Genomic DNA, 19,023 nt, shown 5'->3' on the forward strand with positions numbered 1-19,023 from the left:
TTCTATATAGACGTAGTGCTTATCCTATTTTGGAACCTATCAAATCTTAGGTCGAATGACTTGAAAGTTGTTTTCATGAATGGTGAGCAGGTAAACACTTTTGTATACTTTCTTTTTCACATTTGAAGCAAAATCAAAGTCATCATTTGCTTAGTCAAAATTCATCATTTTCATAAACCCTATTCTATGATAACCTTTTATGAACTTTCTCTTTCGTTTTTTGTTTTTGGGGTCAAGTAGTTATATTACCACTATAATGATTAATGATAGTCTCCCAACACAAGTGAATTTAGAACATCTATTTTTTCTATTCTCTCACGACATTCATTACCTTAAAAATGGGATAATCAGCCTGTTTAATTACAAGATTAATTGCAACTTTATTATAATTTCTTTTCTCATTTAACGTAGAACATAATTAAACAAACAACACACACATATATATATATTTCTTTTGAATTTTTTAAATGGTTTACAATCTAGCATATGAAAGACGTATATTCCTTTTTACTTTTTTTTTTAAATTTTTATAAAAAGACGAATATAAATATCATTTCTCTATTAATATATTTTCATGTGTTATCGGTTGACTTGTAGTTTAAAAATAGAACGAGGTCGTGGATTGAATTCAATGTTTTTTAAAAACATGAGTAAATACGAGATTCATATATAAAAAAAATTTAATTTTTTTAATAGTAGATCTCGCTCTTTTTCAAAACGATTGTGCGGCATTTGCATACTTTACGACTGTATATAGCATTACTCTATATAATAATTTAATAGAAAATATTAAATATACTTAAGAAAAATTTACAAAAAACTTACTATTTTACATATCAGTTATTGATATATTAAAAAATTATAGAATTTGAAATTCAAAATTTGAATTTCAAAAGAAAAGTACGAGTCTTATAAGTAAAATTATAAGTATATGTAGCACTACTCTAATATAATAAACAAGTAAAGTGTAATAAAAGTCGAATTTAAATTTTAAACAAGGACATTGCAAATTTGCAATTGTACTTATATTTTAGAAAAATGATATTCCCACGCAAAAGTCACCATTGCTTTTTCTCTTTTTTTTTTTTTTTTATTTTTTTTTATTTTTTATTTTTTATCTTAAGGATTAAGAAAGTATTTTTAATAATTTTTTTAATTTTTTAAAAAATATTTAAAAACTTAAAAAAAAGGTTTATAAAAATAAAAAACAAATTGGCATTATGGAGGAGACTCTCCCTCTATGTGGTTGTAGGTAGCATCACCCTATATTTTATTTTATAGGGTGGGAAAATATATTTGGCACATTTATTAGTTGACCTTTGTTAAATGACAAGACTTTAAGCTAATTCTGTTAAATTGTAACGTCTAAAATAATAACTGGTTGAATGTGAACAAAAATAACTGTTCAAATTTGGAGTCCAGCGTGATTTGCAACCCTGAAAACTGATCGAGAATATCCATTCTAATACTTTTACAAACATCTTACAATTTCATTTGGTCAAACAAACTATTATCGGAAATAAATATGGATTCATCTGAAAGGAAAATTAATTTTCTTAATAATGAAATTTACTGTTTTTTAAAGTGATTATACGAATTTGTACACTTCACGACTATATGTAATATTACTCTTTGGCCAAGAACTTGTGGCTTTGATGGCATGAGACCCAACTTCTATAAGAGAGGTCCTGGGTTCGATCCCCCTCCCCATATCCCCCAATATAAAAAAAAAAACATTACTCTTATTTGAAAATCATATTTTTTCTATTAAATGTTGCATTCTCTAATCATTTTATTATTTATTAATAATGATTTTCCACTTTTATATCGTTAACTCCAATGCATATTTTACAATATTTTAATTATAATTTTATTATAAAATTTAGTTATTCATATATTTTAGGCGTGTAACCGGTCCGGTTCGGTCCGGTTTTGTACAAAATCTAGGACCGAACCGGTAGGTACCGGTTTTGTATTTTTTAAAACCGATTACGCACCGATTTTCATCCTAAACCGGTATTCCGGTTTTACCGGTTTTCGGTCCGGTTTGGTCCGGTTTTCCGGTTTTAATAAAATATAAATTTTTTTATAAAAATTCTGTTTAAAAAAAAATTGATTTAAAAACTTCTATTTATCATTTACAAAAATTTGCTTTACAAAAAAAATCTGCTATGTTAAAAAATTCTGATATAAAAAATCTGCTTTATAAAAAAAATATGTTATATAAACAAAATTCGCTATATAAAAAACTGCTATAAAACAAAAAATAAAATAAGAAATCTAGTGTAAAAAAAAAATCTGCTATAATCCTATATTAGACGATTAGTATTAGTATATATATATTAGTATTAGTTATAGCTATATAATATATTAGACAATATAATAATATTAATATTAGACTATTAGTATAGTTAGTATTAGTTTTGATGATTTAGTATAACTATATTAATATGAGTATAACTATAATCTATATTAGAATATTAGTATTAGTATATGTGTGATTATTTTTTATGTGATTAAAAATTATATATAATATAAAATATATTATATATAATATTAATATATAAATAGTACCGGTCCGGTCTGGTTCGGTCCGGTCCAAAATTAACCAAAACCGAAACCGGATCGGTTCCAGCCGGTTTTTCATTTATGAAAACCGGTTCCGGACCGAACCGGTCCAAAACCGGCACAACCGGTCCGGTCCGGTTTGGTCCAGGCCGGTTTTCCGGTTTGTCGGTTACTTTTTACACCTCTAATATATTTTTAAAATAATTATTATATATATTTTTAAAATTTTATATATAATTATTTTTATATAATTTTTATATATTTTATTAATGTAGTTTTATATATAATTATTTTTATATATTTTATTAATGTGGTTGATTACGTCATTTTTTTATAATATAAAATGATATTTTTGACTAATCAAATAGTGTATAAATATTAAAAAAAAATGAATAGCAGAATATTTTTTTAATTTTTATTGTCATTAATTGAATTGAATAACTGTAAATTATTTTTTTAATGATATTTTATTTTTTAATTTTGCCGGAAAATTGAAAAAGAAAGGGAAAACTAAGAAAGGGAAAGGAGTAAACAAAACAGCAGGCGAAAGGAAACGGTCTTCTGTGTGGGGGTGTGGGTGTGTGTGTAAATGGTGAGGAAGGAGCTCCTCATGATCTCAAAGTCTCACATCGACACTCCAATATTCTCTTACATTGGGTAATCTGATCTCTCTCTCTCTCTCTCTCTCGATGTTTCTTTTCCTACATATGAATTGCGATCCCATTAATGATCTGATCACCGTTCAGAATCGATTCATCATTTCTATATCGATTTTCGTACTTTTCTTTGTAATTAAATTTTTGAATTTTCATATTCCTGGAATCTAATTTTTTTTTTTTTGAAAGCATATGGTTGTTTTTCAACAACATAAACTTCATTTTAGCTATCAAATCTATTTGTATTGTTGTTTTCCTCGATGTAAATATTATTTTATTCATCCATTATTTTTTTGTAGTTGTTGAAGGTAGACAAGGTGAAAAAGAGTGGGGAAGAAGGGGGTGGGGGGATTTGCGGGACTGTGATGTCTTGTGGGGGTGGGGAGGACAGGCAATGGAGTTGCGGGAAAGCCGGGGCTGTCAATTTGCAGAAAGTGAGTTCGATCATTGGAGAGCCTTGCCTCTCTCAATCGCCTAAAAAGGTTGTAACGGCTGTAAGAGTCTCTTAAGCTACATTTATAGTATCCACTTTTTGTTCTCTGCACTTTACACTTTTGTGTTATTCCAATACACCGTTCTTATACTTCTTTTTAGGTCCCAAGTTGTCCCTGGAGTTAGGACCATAACTGTTCGAATAGTTGCAGAAAGTGTTTTTTTTGCTGCATTATGTCTTTAAAGCTTCATAGTTGGGAAAGATATGATCCTAACATAACGCTTAAAACATGTTTTTGGACCAATATGTGTAAGACCAGTGGGAATTTTTTGTGACAAATTAACAGCACAAAACAATCTATAATAGTTTTTTTGATAAGTAAAAATATAAAGTTTTTGATAAAATCAATCTATAATAGTTATATTTTAGATGCAATATTATAACTAGAATTATGAAATAACCATTTCCAGTATCATTTTTTTTTAAGTAATTAAGTATTTTATTGATGAAAGCTACAGAAATGGTCCATGTACACAGGACGTATACAAGAGATACACCTTAGTATGACTGAATTTTGATACAAGAAAATTATGGACGGCCCATTAAACTTTATTGCAATTGACTAGTGGAATAATTTATTAATGAAGAAAACTATATTCTCATCCGTTGGCCTCTTGTGATCTTCGAAACTTCTATCATTCTTTTATCCTCAAAGACACAGCAATAGATAAATGGGACCATCTTCCATATTGTTGTGATTTGTAGATTGCCATGTAAACTCCTCCATATTGCTAGGGTATCAACCACCCTTTTAGCATCACTCATGGCAAACCTACTCCATCAAAGAATTTATTCCATAGGGCATTGGCAATCTCACAGTGTAGAAGTAGGTGACCATTGGTCTTCCTGCTCCTTTTGCACATATAAAACCAATCCTCACAATTATTTGATGTTTCTTTAAGTTATCCCTAGGGAAGCTTTTTTAATGTTATGCTAAGTAAAATAATAAATATCTAATATTGTGGAGCTGAAAAACATCCCTCCCCCTACCCCCACAAAAGAAAAGAAAAAAAAAAATGTTCAAGACTATGACCTTGTTTGGTTATACAGATAAGATGAGATGAGAAATCTGCAAATAATAGTGAGATAGTTTGTGAATAGTAGTAAAATGTGTTGAGTTAAGATGTTTTATGGGGTTTTGGGAAAGGAGAGAGAAAAAGTTGAATAAAAATATTATAAAGTTAAAATGCTGTTAGAATATAATTTTTTAATATAATTTTTGTTTTGGGATTTGAAAAAGTTGAATTGTGTTTTGTGTTTTGTTTGAAAGTTTGGAAAAGTTATAATGATTGGGTAATGATTAGTTGAAAAAATTGAAAAGTTGAAAATTTGAAATTAAAAAGTGTTTGTGTTTGAATGGTGTTGGATGTTGAGTTGAGATGAGATAAGATGAGATGTGATGAGATAGGTCCCATCCATCTGTAAAATCAAATGGGGCCTATGATGTATCAGTAGCTTTTCTTCCCTTCTACTATTGAGCTTTCTTCTCCATGGATATAAATAAAGAAATTGATACCATAAAACTAAATGCTTTTCTTGGTTGCCTGAAGAATATTATGTGATTTAATAGATTTTTGTTTGACGGTATTTACTAGTGGATGTTGAGTTTATTTCAGAGGCACATGATTGGGATGTGGAAACATTACTTTGTTCAATGATTTAGTGTACTCCATGTAGTTTAGAAGGGTTGGTGAGGATGGGGTTTGCTGGGTTCCATCAAAGTGAGGGGACTTTTAAGTTAGATCATTCTACCAAGTATTATCTCCTCAGGGTATGCCCTTAAATTGGAAGCAAATTTGGAGAAACAAAGCTCCACTTAGAGTCACATTTTTTGTTAGGACGCTTTATTAAGATTCTTACTCTTGATAACACTAAAAGAAACACATTGTGGTGGTAGATTTGTGCTGTACATGTACTTATAAAAAAAAAGAAAAAAATTTGTGATGTACGCATAAAAGGAGAGGAGAATCGGTTGGTCATCTCTTAATTGATTGTGATGAAGCTTGTGATTTATGGAATATTATTTTTGAATCGTATGGCCTTCGTTGGGTTATGCTGTATAGAGTGGTAGATCTCTTTGGATGTTGGAAGTGGAAGTTATCTAGTCTTGAGAGATACTTCATGGAAACTGATCCTGCTTATGGAGGGAAAGAAAAGCTTGGACATTTTGACTATTGCGAGAAGATGGATACAGTTTTCAAATATCTTGTCTTTAGAACTCTATTCCATTAGATGGGTAATCGATCTTGTTACCCTTCTATTACTTTTCATGATTTTCTGTTACTCTTTTCTTCTCTTGATTAGGTGTATATCCTCTATACTGCTTGTGTACTTGGATTTCACCATTTTGATTATTGATAAAACTTAACTTATCAGAAAACTATTATATGTCCATAGAAAGACATGCCTGAAACTCAGTGTCCGTATTAAAGCATACGGGCATGGCAATGTCTGCAAATCATAGTTCATGAATGAAATTTGATTTCGCTGAAGGACACTGGTTGCACTGTGGCTGGGAGACCCTTAGGGTCAGATGATGTTAATACTTACTTGGAATTACACTAAGATATAGAGAAGGACTTTGAGAATCATGTATACTCCATTGATCATTTACCTCTCTTTTATGTATAATTAATCTTCACTTTTCACTTTCTTCTTCTTGTTTTTTTTTTCCTAATTTTTAAGATTTTGAAGAGTGAGTGTTGTCGAATTGGTTTGGGTAATCCTTTTATTTGTTTATTTACTCTTTTACTTTAAATAGACTTCAAATTACTAGTATTATAAGATAGTTTGGTTTTGAGAATTCATCATTCATAATGGTGCAGGTAAACAAAATGCTTAAGGCAGAAAAGTGGCACGCAACTTTTGATAGTGATGGAAAGGTTTTTGGTTTCCACAAAGCACTCAAGTTGATTGTTTTGGGGGTACGTTGCTTCATTATTATCATAGATTCCTTGACACCACTTACAGGTTGTTTTTAGCTCAGTTTAATTTCTTTTGGATTATGTTGTTGCAATTGGTATGCTTTTTTAATTGGGAGCATTTTACTTGCTTTACAAGACATTTCTTGGCTCCGTGGTTTGGATCTATTTTTATTTCACTCCTCAATTGTTGTCGAAAGCACGATTAAACCGCAAAGCACCCAAGGTTAAGTGCTTCACTTTTGCATTTCAAAAAGTGCAATTTAAGCACTCTTTTGCACCTTTAGTGGTGAGCTCATTTTAATGAAAAAAAGTTTCTTTCAGTCCTTAGCACATGACTCTGTAGCCAAACACCAAAAGTAATAAATATATAAAACATGGGTTAATAGAATAAACCTGATTATATAATCTAGGAGTGCATTGTATTATAGTATTTTTTAATATACTCCAACATTTTTTGTGTGGTTTTGGGCATTGCCTTTTAGAGGTATTTTGAATTTTTGAGTCAAGTATGTACTTTATTTTGGTGATGGCTATCAAATCATGGTTGTGTATATTTTGTAAGCCATAAGAGAAGTATATAAATTTTTTTGATTGAATTTCATATAATTAGTTGATCGCTTAGTTGTCACATTGCATAAATACTCTAATAAAAGAGTTCATATGCTAAATATATTATTAGATTGCCTTTTTAAAACCTTTTTTTAATTGTATTTTTTTTATCATGTTTTTTTTTTTTAATTGTATTTTTTTTATCATGTTTTTTTTTTTGTTTAAAAAAAGGTGTGCTTACTTCACTCAGGCGTGTGCTTGTGCTTTGCACCTAGGCTCTAGTCAGCTTATGAGCTTAAATGCACCTAGCACTTTTAACTACACCGCTTCTCATGGACTTAGTTCTGAATAAGTTTTTTGTGTCCTTATGTTTATAAACCAATTTATTTGCTGCATGATAGGGGGTGGATCCATCTATTAGGCCAGACGTTTGGGAATTTCTACTCGGTTGTTATGCACTAGGAAGCACTGCTGAGTACCGAAGGCAACTGCGGACAGCCCGGAGGTCTAGGCTCTTAATTTTTATGCTGATATGCTTTCATTTTTACTGCCTTTTACTTTGGCTTTTTTGCTTGAAAATAAAAACGATTGATTTTGCTGGGCATCGTAAGTATGTTAATGTTGAAAATTCTAATTGTAATCCATCTTCAGACATGTGGATTTAGGTCAATCTCCCAAATTCTTTGAATTATATACATTATTCTACCTAACAAAATAAATTATATGCTTTCAATTTACCCTTTGTTGTTGTTGTTGTTGTTATTCTTTTATCGAACTATGGATGTGTGGGATCTTAACCATCTATAATCATTGACCATCTGTAGTTCAAATTTATGTTTAGTCCTTTCCCAAGTGGAAAATATATTCTGTTGTTAAGACAGTGACCATATAATTATGGTGACAGTTTTTACAACTTTTATTCAATCTTATATCTGTGGGCCCCCCCCCCCCCCGGGCGCATTCCGGGGGTTGGGGCATCCTAAGATTTATCAACTAGATAATGAATGCTTTGTTGCTGAAAATTTCTCTTTTACACTATACGTCGTCTACGATTGATTGAAGGTGTTTGATATGCTAAAGAAAGTGTTAAACTTCTTAGAGTACACGAAGCAATTAAAGTTGTATCAATTATTTACATTTTCTTGTAATATTGTTTTCTAAAAACTTTTGATATGACAGTCTTCTAATACTTTTTATGCAGGGAACGCTACAAGGACCTAATTAAGGAATGCCAAATGATGCATTCCAGTATAGGAACTGGTTCACTTGCCTATGTTGTGGGGTCCAAAGTTATGGATATGAGGACATCCTCCAAAGATGAAAGGATAAGGGAAGCTAAAGTGGAAAGTAGAAAAGCTTCTATTGACACCACTAATAATTTAGAAAATCATCGTGATTGGAATTGTAATTGTACAGATACATCATATGCATGTCAAAGAGAAAGCTCTAGCAATTCAGCCGACCTTGTCAGTGTGAGGGGAAGCACGGATAGTGGAGCATATGACTCTTCGTGTTATATACCTATTTCTGGTCCATACAACTGCAGTTCTCCAAGAGAAGGGAGAGAAGCAGATGGATTGCAGTATGTGCCTGAAGATTGTTTCATTTTTCCTCCTTTACCTGTCACTGATTTATTTGAGAAGAGTGGAGAAAATAAAACATCATGCAAGTTGCATGATGATGATATTTCTAGTAAACATAATCTGAGATTTGAGGACGACAGAATGCACAGTTTTCAAATTAACAACAATGAAGATTTAATTATAGAATCAAACGGCTCGCCATCTAGCAATGCCTTGCATACTATAGACTCTGAAATTGAAATGCTCCATCATGATTCCCATGAATCAATATTGTTGTCCAATAATATGCTGAATGAAACCGAAATAGCAAATCGGTTGAGAATATCAGATGTACCACAAGCAGCAATAACTTCGACAACATCTCAAGGACGGCCTGCCAGTGAGGACAGAGTATCGGAATGGCTTTGGACTCTACACCGAATCGGTAACTCATTTGTGATTTTTTCCTCTCAATTTGAACAAAAGACAGTAAGTTCTTTTTATGTCAGAATTAGACATTCTTCTTAGCTACTTGTCTGAGGTGAAAAATTTTGTTCTTCTGTAGTTGTTGACGTTGTAAGAACAGATAGTCATCTTGAATTCTACGAGGATACAAGAAACTTAGCTAGGATGTCAGATATTCTTGCTGTTTACGCTTGGGTTGATCCTGCAACTGGTTATTGTCAAGGTTTTGGCTTTTTTCTTTCCTCTTTTTTTTTTTTTGGTTACATGATTACATTTTAATAGATTTCTCTAAGTAACCAACTTTATACTATGAGTTTTAAATTCTGTGTAATCATACTTTCCTTGGAAACTTGGTTTTAGGTATGAGTGACTTGCTGTCTCCTTTTGTTGTCCTCTTCGAGGATAATGCTGATGCTTTTTGGTGCTTTGAGATGCTTTTGAGGAGAATGGTACTACTGAACTTGGCAAAGATGTTAAGGTAGATAGCATTACTCTCTGTTACTGACACATACTTTTCACAACTCTACAGCGTGACAATTTTCAGATGGATGGACCAACCGGAGTGATGAAGCAGTTGCAAGCACTGTGGCATATTGTAGAACTCACAGACAAGGAAATGTTTGCACATTTGTCCCATATAGGTGCTGAAAGCCTTCATTTTGCATTTCGGATGCTGCTGGTACTCTTTCGTCGGGAGTTATCTTTTAATGAGGCTCTTTCTATGTGGGAGGTCTGTGCTCTTTAGTTCTCTTTGACTGGATGCTGCAAACTGAAATGCTAATTTATAGGAATTGTTACATCATAATATACCCAGGAAACAGTAAAATAGGGGTATTGTTATTGATGGTCATATTTAGCACAACACCCAGCAGATTGACACAAATCTGATTATTTAATGATGTAGAAGAGTCATGACATGGTTATGTGCATAGTGCAACTTTTGTCTGTGGCTTGTTACATGCCATGCAGTGGTAGGGAAGATCGTTGTGAGAATCTCCTGGAAGATGTTATGTCCCTATGGAGCCGTCATTTGAAGCATGGTTGCACACTGACAAAGAAATACCTGTGACAAAGAAAGACTCACAGAAATTCCTAGTTCTTTTCTGAAGTTTATGTTGGGTTAGGTAGCTCAGCTGTTAAATTCAAAGATTGGGCCTTCTACGACAATACAGCTGGCTTATGGTTTAGTTGTAGCATTTTTCGCGAGTTTTACTTTAGTGGCAGCTGGGATTTAATTGTAAGGTTTAAAGGGACTTGAAACCAGCTGAAAGGAAAGAAATAGGAGACCTTAGAATTTTACAAAGGTTTTCTAGTATTCTTTTATCTTTTGTTCTTCGTGTAGTCTCACCTTGAAGATTTTAGATGGAGTTTTCACTTTAGAGGCAACTATAGTGAAATAAATCATATGCTTCTTAATGAAAGAAACACAAAAAAATGTTCAATAGAATCTAGAATAGGTTAGGAAGATCTCCAATTTGGCCTCATGTCAAAATTATCAAGATATTCTTTTCTTTAAGCTTGCTTTTCTCCGGCATAATTTTTAAATTTTTTTCTTAAAAATATAAATTCTTTACCATAATAATGCCGCAAATTAATGTATTTGTTAATAAAACTGCAAAGAAAGTGGCTGATTTGTAACTAACCCTTCTTGTGTTATTCGTCTATCATGTAAATATGGTTTTGATAATTTTGTTAGAATTTGTATCCTCGTACCAATTTCTAGATTGGAGTTTAAGAACTTCTCCTCTCCTCTGTGTTTGTGTGTCCCCTAAACTGTACACTTCCTATCTCATATCCCATTGTGAGGACTGTCTATGGTGAAGGATATTTCACATGCAGAATGAATGGGTATGGGCCTTAACGCTGGCATAAGATCTCAATTGACAGGGTAAGCTGTAGCACCGAAATGGCAAAATAAGACTGGGTAGACATGGGTAGATAAGCTGGCTCCATCCTCTCATTGCATGATGGGTTTTGATTTTGATTTTGTTGGGATCTCCTGGAGTATCAGCACTATCAATCGAAATTGCTATTCGTTATTAGCATGGTCTGTTCGAGTAAACATGTTGAGAAGTTATATTTAAGAGTATCATGACTGATGAAAAACTTAAACATATAAAGCATGTTTACGTAGAGATTAGTTTCTTTTCATTTATTAAGCCCCTCATGATCTATGTTTCTTTTTTCTTTTGCATTTGTTTTTTCACATTTATCATTATTGGTCTAAATGCAGATGATATGGGCAGCTGACTTTGATGAATCAATGGCCTACAATTTAGAGGAGAACTGTCTTGAAGCCTTGGTAGTGCAGCTTCCTAGGGATTCTGGACTAGAAATGAGAGAAAAAATTAGCGAAAATGGTAATTGTACCACGAAGGGTGGGGGCTTGCCATCAAATTATGGAGATGTAGACCACTCCATGCCACACAACATTGGAGTGAAATCAATATCATCCCGTCCCTTTTGTGGCTTGACGAGGAATTTCTGGTCAAAGAATGATCGTTACCAAATATATACTGTGGTCTCTTCAACTAGGACCGGGCATAATGAGTTACCAGTTTTCTGTGTGGCAGCAATTCTTATTATGAACCGTCAGAAAATTATCAGAGAAACCCATTCATTTGATGATATGATAAAGGCAGGTGCATCATAATCCTTTTTGGTCATGGAGGGTGCAGTAGTTCCTTTTTTGTTTTTATTTTTTATATCCCTTTGCTAATCAATCTTCGGGTACTGCCATTTGTTTTCATTTGTTGGATAAGTACTAGTTTAATCAAATAAAGGGAACTAAATGATGATTGAAGTTTCTTTTCAATTTATCATGATTCTTATCTTCTGTATTTCCTGTCAAAATTCCTTACTTTTTACATGAGTAGCTGGAATAACAAAAATCGTCTTTTATACTTGATCGGTGGTCCGTGTAGAATTGCTTGCTATTATTCACATGCATCAGGAGGCTGAATGGAGGTTATGATATGCCATAAATGCAGATTTCAGCCTAACCTTTTAACTAGTGCCTCTGCTTGATTTTGATGTAGATTTGTACATGAAACATAGGATTTTATGTGCGTTGCATGTAATTGCTCCCTTCTTTGGTTATGAGTATCCTCTTTCCTTTATCTGTGTCAATTTTATCTATGTGGAAGAGCCTAACCTTTGCCTAACTTAAGTTGCATGGAAATGTGGTACTTAAGTGAATAGGTTTTGTAGATACGTGCAGGGCCACAAGCTTCTACTGAGATCCTTATAGTTTTCTATGTCTATCTGTTTTTTCGATTTTCATGGTTATTATCTTTTTCTTTTTCTTGATCTTGTCATGAATGTCCCTTTCGTGTTTGAATTCTTTAAAATACTCCTGAGATAGGAAACCATTTAGATTAAAATTTGAATACGATGTTAATAATACTAATAACTATATAATAAAATATTCAATATCACTATAGTTATCACTGTTGTCGCAGGTATTATGTGTTTGTGAAGAAATGAAAAAGAGGGGGGAGGGTTGTCCACGCAAAATTTTATATGTTGACACAAGTTTTATGCATTGCAGATTTTCAATGATAAAATGCTGATAATCCATGTCAAAAGATGTATACGCACAGCAATAAAACTCAGAAAGAAGTATCTCTACAAGGTTTGTTTGCTCCTTTAGATGCTCCATGAACTCCTGTAATGATACCACTGTTTCTGCATTTTCCTTTTCTTCCCCTTTTTGTCACATAGTAATCATGGTGACCAATTTGCCGAATAAAAAAAAGGACAAACAATATGAGATTGAACATAAATTTACCTCAACTCCAACCTGGTCTTGCACTTGGGTTACCATCTTCAGTGATGACCATACAGGTGGCATGGGTATTCTTGGGCATTTAAGTGCCACTGTTCTAGTGCACAACACCCCTCAAAATTTCTTTGTATAATGTATGTATGCTTTCTCTAAGATCAATATCTTCCTCGAACCAGATAATCAAGATAAAGAGTCCTGAAGCTCGTAATGAGGACTAGGATTTTTCCATCTTGCAAATGGGCAAGTACTGCCATGGCAAAGGCACAGAAATGGCACTGTTGAGTTGTATTTACAGATTGGGATTTCAAGTTGGAGTAGGTGTGAAAAATGCTGTTATTTGGTGTAGAAGGGAAGATTTCAAAGCAGGAGCGCTTTTGCATTTAAGATTCACCCAGCTGTTCATACCTCCATATGTCATCTTTTGCAAGGTAATTGCCCCATGTTCTGAGTTTCTTTTACAATATTGTTAACTTTTCCTTATCCAAGAGAAATGTTTGTCCCTTCATATGAGAAATCTGAGTATTGAGCTGAATGGGAATTGTTTGTGTGTGTGTGTTTCCTTTTGTAAAGTATAAATAGTATGACTCATGGCTTTAATTTTGAAATTATATAGTCGTAAAAGTATAATAAAGTGAACATTTTTTGTTTGATGAACTGGAGATAGTGAGCTGATGAGTAATGAATTCAAACTCTTAGTCATTAACCACCAAGAAGTTCAAGTAATCTAAATGATCTTTCCTGGTTGGTTAGATGAGTTCTTTTGATGGGTTTGACTTGAAGCCAATCTTTGGTAACTGGATTTGCTCGTCACCTATAAAAGTGGTTATTTTATTTCTTATTTGGTCAGAGTGAGGTGCTTCATGGGCAACTGTTTGCATTTTCTACAAATAAGAAAAAATTGTTCAGCACACCGTATTTCATAGAAAAGATAGCAGGTTTATTTTCGTTGTCATTTTAGATATATATTGTAACACCCCCTTCCTCTAGGATAGGAATGATACTAGCTTAAAAATCACTTGTGAGCTAGGTATAAAAGATTTCATAATGATAAATCAAACTTTATTTGTAAAAACAATTTAAAGAGCACATTAAAATACTCCAAGCCTTGTGCTTTTCTAAAGATATATATTGTAACACACCCCCTTCCTCTAGGATAGGAATGATACTAGCTTAAAAGTCACTTGTGAGCTAGGTATAAAAGATTTCATAATGATAAATCAAACTTTATTTGTAAAAATAATTTAAAGAGCACATTAAAATACTCCAAGCCTTGTGCTTTTCTAAAAAAGTTCTAACTAATTATAAAAGGCATAAGTTTAAAATTTCTTAAAATTCATTAATGAAATTCTAATACTTGTCTTGTCCCAATGAGCCATGCTTGGTTCTGCACTTGAACGTTCAACACATAAAAACAAATGCGAGTCAAATACTCAGTAAGCACATTGCACCGTAAAAAGTATAATGACATATATTTTCATGTTATAATAGAACATGCTCAAATAAAATTTTATCAAACATGGGTTTGAGCCCCACAGTGGGCGTTATTGATCTCTTTAACCGATCAAAAATAAAATACATCAAACATACATACATCTTGTTTCATTGTCATACACTTAAGTTCCACTTGTTACACATTGTTCTTGTGTTAAGGTTAGTGATCCTTTGATCGTTCCACCCATGGCCATAGATAGGAATTCAAACATGAGGATAATGTCACTAGGTGCCCGCCAGTGTGATTCTTATGGTGTTGCAATTAGCCTTTGTCTTTTGGTTCATCATTCTTATAATACATATGCCCCCTAAATATTTTAGATGTCATGCATTCAATCATAATCATGCTTTCTTGTCTTGTCTTACCTTACCTTACCTTGTAATGCCATATCTTATTATATTCTTGTCTTCCATTCATTCTTAAGATTAATAAAGCATAAAGAGACATAATATTATGTGTGGAAGCACTCTTAGAATTCGTTTGCATTCATTTTTTCATAAATAAATATAAGGGTGCATGGAACATAGGCTACCAAAGAGCAAGCCATCCATCATACAACTCTAGATCAAAGCATGTACATATCTTATAATATAGAAAAAGAACAAAATAATAACAAAACATTTGTGGTCATGCTTACTCGCATAAAATAGCGAAATGGGTGTGGTGTCATCATGATTAGTTACCTCTTAACTTATGCAATAATCAAGTGCATTGAAATCACCTATATAATCACACAATCAACATCTAGTCAACTTTTAAAATTAACAATCACATGCTTGTATGGTGTTTCGTGGATGCAAACATTTTGCTGTCAAAATCATGAGAGCAGCTATTTGATATGTTTCTGGTGTGTATTTGGCATTTGTGAAGCTCATGAGTGCATAACCTAACTTCTACCATACATTCATGTGTTGTGGTTGACATGTGTCTATTTTCTATAGATGTGTTATTGAACATAATATGGTTAAATGCTGGAAATTTTGACTTCTAGGGAAATTTGGGGTTGTTGACAGCAACCCCCTTCAATAATTTATGAGATTCAACATGAATTGGAAGGGATATGTGTATCAAACTCTCGGACATGCAGTTTGGCAGCAAAGAGACTTCCTTATTCTGGTTTTGTTGATGCTATAAACATTTGTTTTATAAGTATGATGCTGTAAACATGGACAGCATCATGTTTTAGGGAGTAATGATTTGCTCTAGATTTCATGGTTGAATATTGTAGAACTTTTCCAACCATTCATACCTAGGGTGTCGGCTACTTGGGAAATTTGATAAACTTTCTTGAGAGAAATTTTAGTCTAGGGTTCTCTGTATATTGGCAGATAATACTCTTGGATTTTGGTTTCTTGACGTGATTAAATCATGTATATGGTTATGCGTTAAGGGTGGCTGCTCTATAGTTCAGATTTCATAAATGACAAGTGTGCGGGTTTGATCATTCACTTACTGTGAGTCGCTGGAAATCGGGAGAAACTGGGAATGGTCTCCAACAGGGTTATCCCTAGCACCTGGACAACCTAAATTTGGCAAGTTCAATGAGCGTATTCAATGCTAGGAATCAGGTGGAATCATGTTTTACCTTCTCTAGCAGCAAGATTTCTTGATTTCCTGCAATTCTTGATGACGAAAAACAGGGGAAAGGGCAGGGATATGGGGCAGCACAGCAGTGAAGGTTTCTGTATGTATGGCAGTGAGGGTGTTTTGTGACTCAAAAGTCTGGTGTTCTTTCCATAGACTGTGGATATGATTTCTGGAAATATTCTAGGGTTTTTTGAGATGAATGGGGCAGCAGCTGTGTATTAATTGAACCTGTATTTTACTGTTTGTTGAGGTCTAGAATTTTTAAAGCTTCTTGAGAGTGGCTGCAGTACTAGGGTTCTTATGGGGCCGGTTGATTTGATTGGAACTCTATGGGCTTGTGAGTGGAGAAGCATGCAGGAAAATCGCTTGGGATGAGTTGCTGTCATTTAAAGTTTGTTAAGATTTTTTACTTTTACCTATTAAAAAAATGTTTTTTAGGGTTTAGGACTAGCGATAAGTAGTGGCAGCAGCTTGATGTTAGGGGCTATTTTTCAATTGCTTTGAAGCAGATGTTGAGTGGCAGCATAGGGCAAGTAGGTTTCTCCCTGTTCTTGGTTGTTTCTAGGTTATTAAGGTGTGAGATCTCAAGGTTTTGATCAATATTAGGACTTCAAGGTTAACTCATGAGACGCAGCAGTAAGGCATCTCTAGGTTTTGTCTCGATTTGGTTAGAGTTTTATAAAAAGAAGAAATTCTTTACAATTTAGTGGGGGTGACAGCCTTATCTCTTGGTGGTTCTTGGAGGTTTCTTGGATTTTATTTTATTTTATTTTTTATCAGTAAACAAAATTTTATTGATAATAAGAATGAATGAAAGCCCAAGTACATGGGGGCATGTACAAGAGCATCACCCATGCATGATAATCTAGTGATACAATAAACTCATGAAAGGTCATGACGCTAAAATCAATTACAATCAACCAATGGAATAAAGTATTGAAAAAGAAAGTTCTAAGCTCATCCGTTGACCGCTCACAATCTTTCAAACTTCTTTATTTCTCCACCCTCCAAACATCATCATTGGTATGTCGGAATCATCTTCCAGATTGTTGCAATCTGTGAATTGCCATGAAGACCTCTCCGAGATGCTATGATCGATCGCCTTGCTCAACATTTTTTTGATAAATAAACAAGTTTATTGATCAAAGAATAGCAACACCTGAATTACAACTCTGATGCCCCACCTAGGTAGGCACATTATAGGCAAGAAAATCTCGAAAGGCCATGCCATTAAAATCTACAGCTATGGCCCATCCACAAAGAGTTCTAAAAAATAAAAGTTTAAGCTTCTCCAACGATCTTTCTTGGTCTTTGAAAGTCCGCTCATTACGCTCCCGCCACAAACTCCACAAAATGCAAATAGGGATCATCTTCCATATAGCTTTAATCGGTTGCCTGCCTCTTATGCTTGGCCAACTAGCCAGCGTTGCCTCAATAGTTTTTGGCATCACCCAGACCATTGCCAAACGAGCGAACACCTCATTCCATAGAGCCCTTGCTACATCACAATGCAATAGGAGATGATCTACCGATTCTCCCCCTCCTTTACACATGAAATACCAGTCTGAGATAATGATCCTTCTTTTCCTTAGATTGTCAGTGGTAAGAATCTTACCCAAGGAGGCGGTCCAGACAAAGAACGAGGCTTTGGGAGGTGCCTTGTGACTCTAGATCTTTCTCAAAGGGAACTGAGAATTGGACTCTGGAGTGAGGGCCTTGTAGAAAGAACGAACGGAAAAAATATCTTTTCTTGTTGGAGTCCACCACATGACATCCTCTTGTTGGCTGTTTAATCTTATGGAATATATGAAACTTTAGAAATCTGCAATGCTACCTATCTCCCAGTCCTGTATTGCTCTATTGAAATTAATATTCCAAGTAATCCGTCCCCCCAATACCTCCATAACATCCGCCACTGATACTTCCTTCACACTCGCCAATTGGAAGAGAGAAGGATACAAATCTTTTAATGGCCTGTTACCACACCACACGTCGCTCCAGAATTTTATCCTGGATTCTGTACCCACCTGAAGCTTAACAAAGTGATTAAACACCTCTCAGCCTCTTCTAATGTGTTTCCACAACCCTACTCCATGGGCCCCTCTATCTTCTCTAGTGCACCAATCCCCCCATAAGCCCCCATATTTCTTCTCAATAACCAATTTCCATATAGAGTCTGGTTCCCTGGCAAATCTTCACAACCATTTGCCTAATAATGCTCGATAGAATACCCTTAGATTTCTAACCCCCAGACCTCCCCCCGGAATAGAACTGCACACCTGCTTCCACTTAACCAAGTGAAACTTGAACTCATCCCTCAAACCCTCCCCCCGCCCCCAAAACAAACAATCTCGTTGGAGCTTCTCAATATGGGCTGCCACACTTGCTAGTATTGGAAATAGAGATAAGAAATAGGTAGGTAGGTTAGATAGTATACTCTTTATCAAGGTAATCCTTCCACCTTTTGACAAGTACATTATTTTCCACCCCGCCAATCGTCGCTCTATTTTCTCAACCACTGTATCCCATATCGAAGAAGCCCTTGAGGCACTCCCCAATGGAAGTCCGAAGTAAGTCATAGGGAAAGAAGTTGTCTTACAACCCAAAGTTCTTGCCAAGTGGCGAATATTAGGGACTAGCCCAATTGGCACCAATTATGATTTTTTCAGGTTTACCTTCAAGCCAGAGATTGTCTCAAAGCAAAAATAGTAAGGCCTTTAGAACTTGAACCTGGCTTTGGTCAGTTTCACACATAATCAATGTATCATCTGCAAATAGTAAATGGGAAATTATTAATAATACCCCTAACCGGGGTTCCAATCGGGAAACCTGCTATAAAACCGTTCTCAACCAATGCCGAAAGCATCCTGCTTAGAGCTTCCATGACTATGACGAACAACAAGGGAGATAACGGGCCCCTTGTCTCAATCCACTTGAGCT

General features: G+C 34.2%; 1 protein-coding gene across 6 annotated transcripts in view; it reads left to right on the forward strand.

Moving 5' to 3' along the window:
- Positions 1 to 3,078: 3,078 nt before the first annotated feature.
- The window catches only part of LOC122313573 (small G protein signaling modulator 1-like), a 42,438-nt gene continuing 26,493 nt past the window's right edge, over positions 3,079 to 19,023 (forward strand). For 4 of the 6 annotated variants that reach the window (XM_043128705.1, XM_043128688.1, XM_043128716.1 and 1 more), the window contains exons 1-11: positions 3,079 to 3,225; positions 3,524 to 3,718; positions 6,543 to 6,641; positions 7,592 to 7,695; positions 8,392 to 9,197; positions 9,318 to 9,440; positions 9,578 to 9,666; positions 9,747 to 9,947; positions 11,451 to 11,855; positions 12,768 to 12,851; positions 13,181 to 13,432. In XM_043128705.1, coding sequence (XP_042984639.1) covers positions 3,590 to 3,718; positions 6,543 to 6,641; positions 7,592 to 7,695; positions 8,392 to 9,197; positions 9,318 to 9,440; positions 9,578 to 9,666; positions 9,747 to 9,947; positions 11,451 to 11,855; positions 12,768 to 12,851; positions 13,181 to 13,222 — 2,082 coding nt within the window. In that variant the 5' untranslated portion in view covers positions 3,079 to 3,225; positions 3,524 to 3,589 and the 3' untranslated portion in view covers positions 13,223 to 13,432. The remainder of the gene's footprint in view (positions 3,226 to 3,523; positions 3,719 to 6,542; positions 6,642 to 7,591; positions 7,696 to 8,391; positions 9,198 to 9,317; positions 9,441 to 9,577; positions 9,667 to 9,746; positions 9,948 to 11,450; positions 11,856 to 12,767; positions 12,852 to 13,180; positions 13,433 to 19,023) is intronic. The other 2 variants (XM_043128726.1, XM_043128734.1) reach the window with 2 other exon arrangements.

This window comes from Carya illinoinensis, chromosome 1, assembly GCF_018687715.1.
Source record: "Carya illinoinensis cultivar Pawnee chromosome 1, C.illinoinensisPawnee_v1, whole genome shotgun sequence".
NCBI classification, from domain to species: Eukaryota; Viridiplantae; Streptophyta; class Magnoliopsida; order Fagales; family Juglandaceae; genus Carya; species Carya illinoinensis.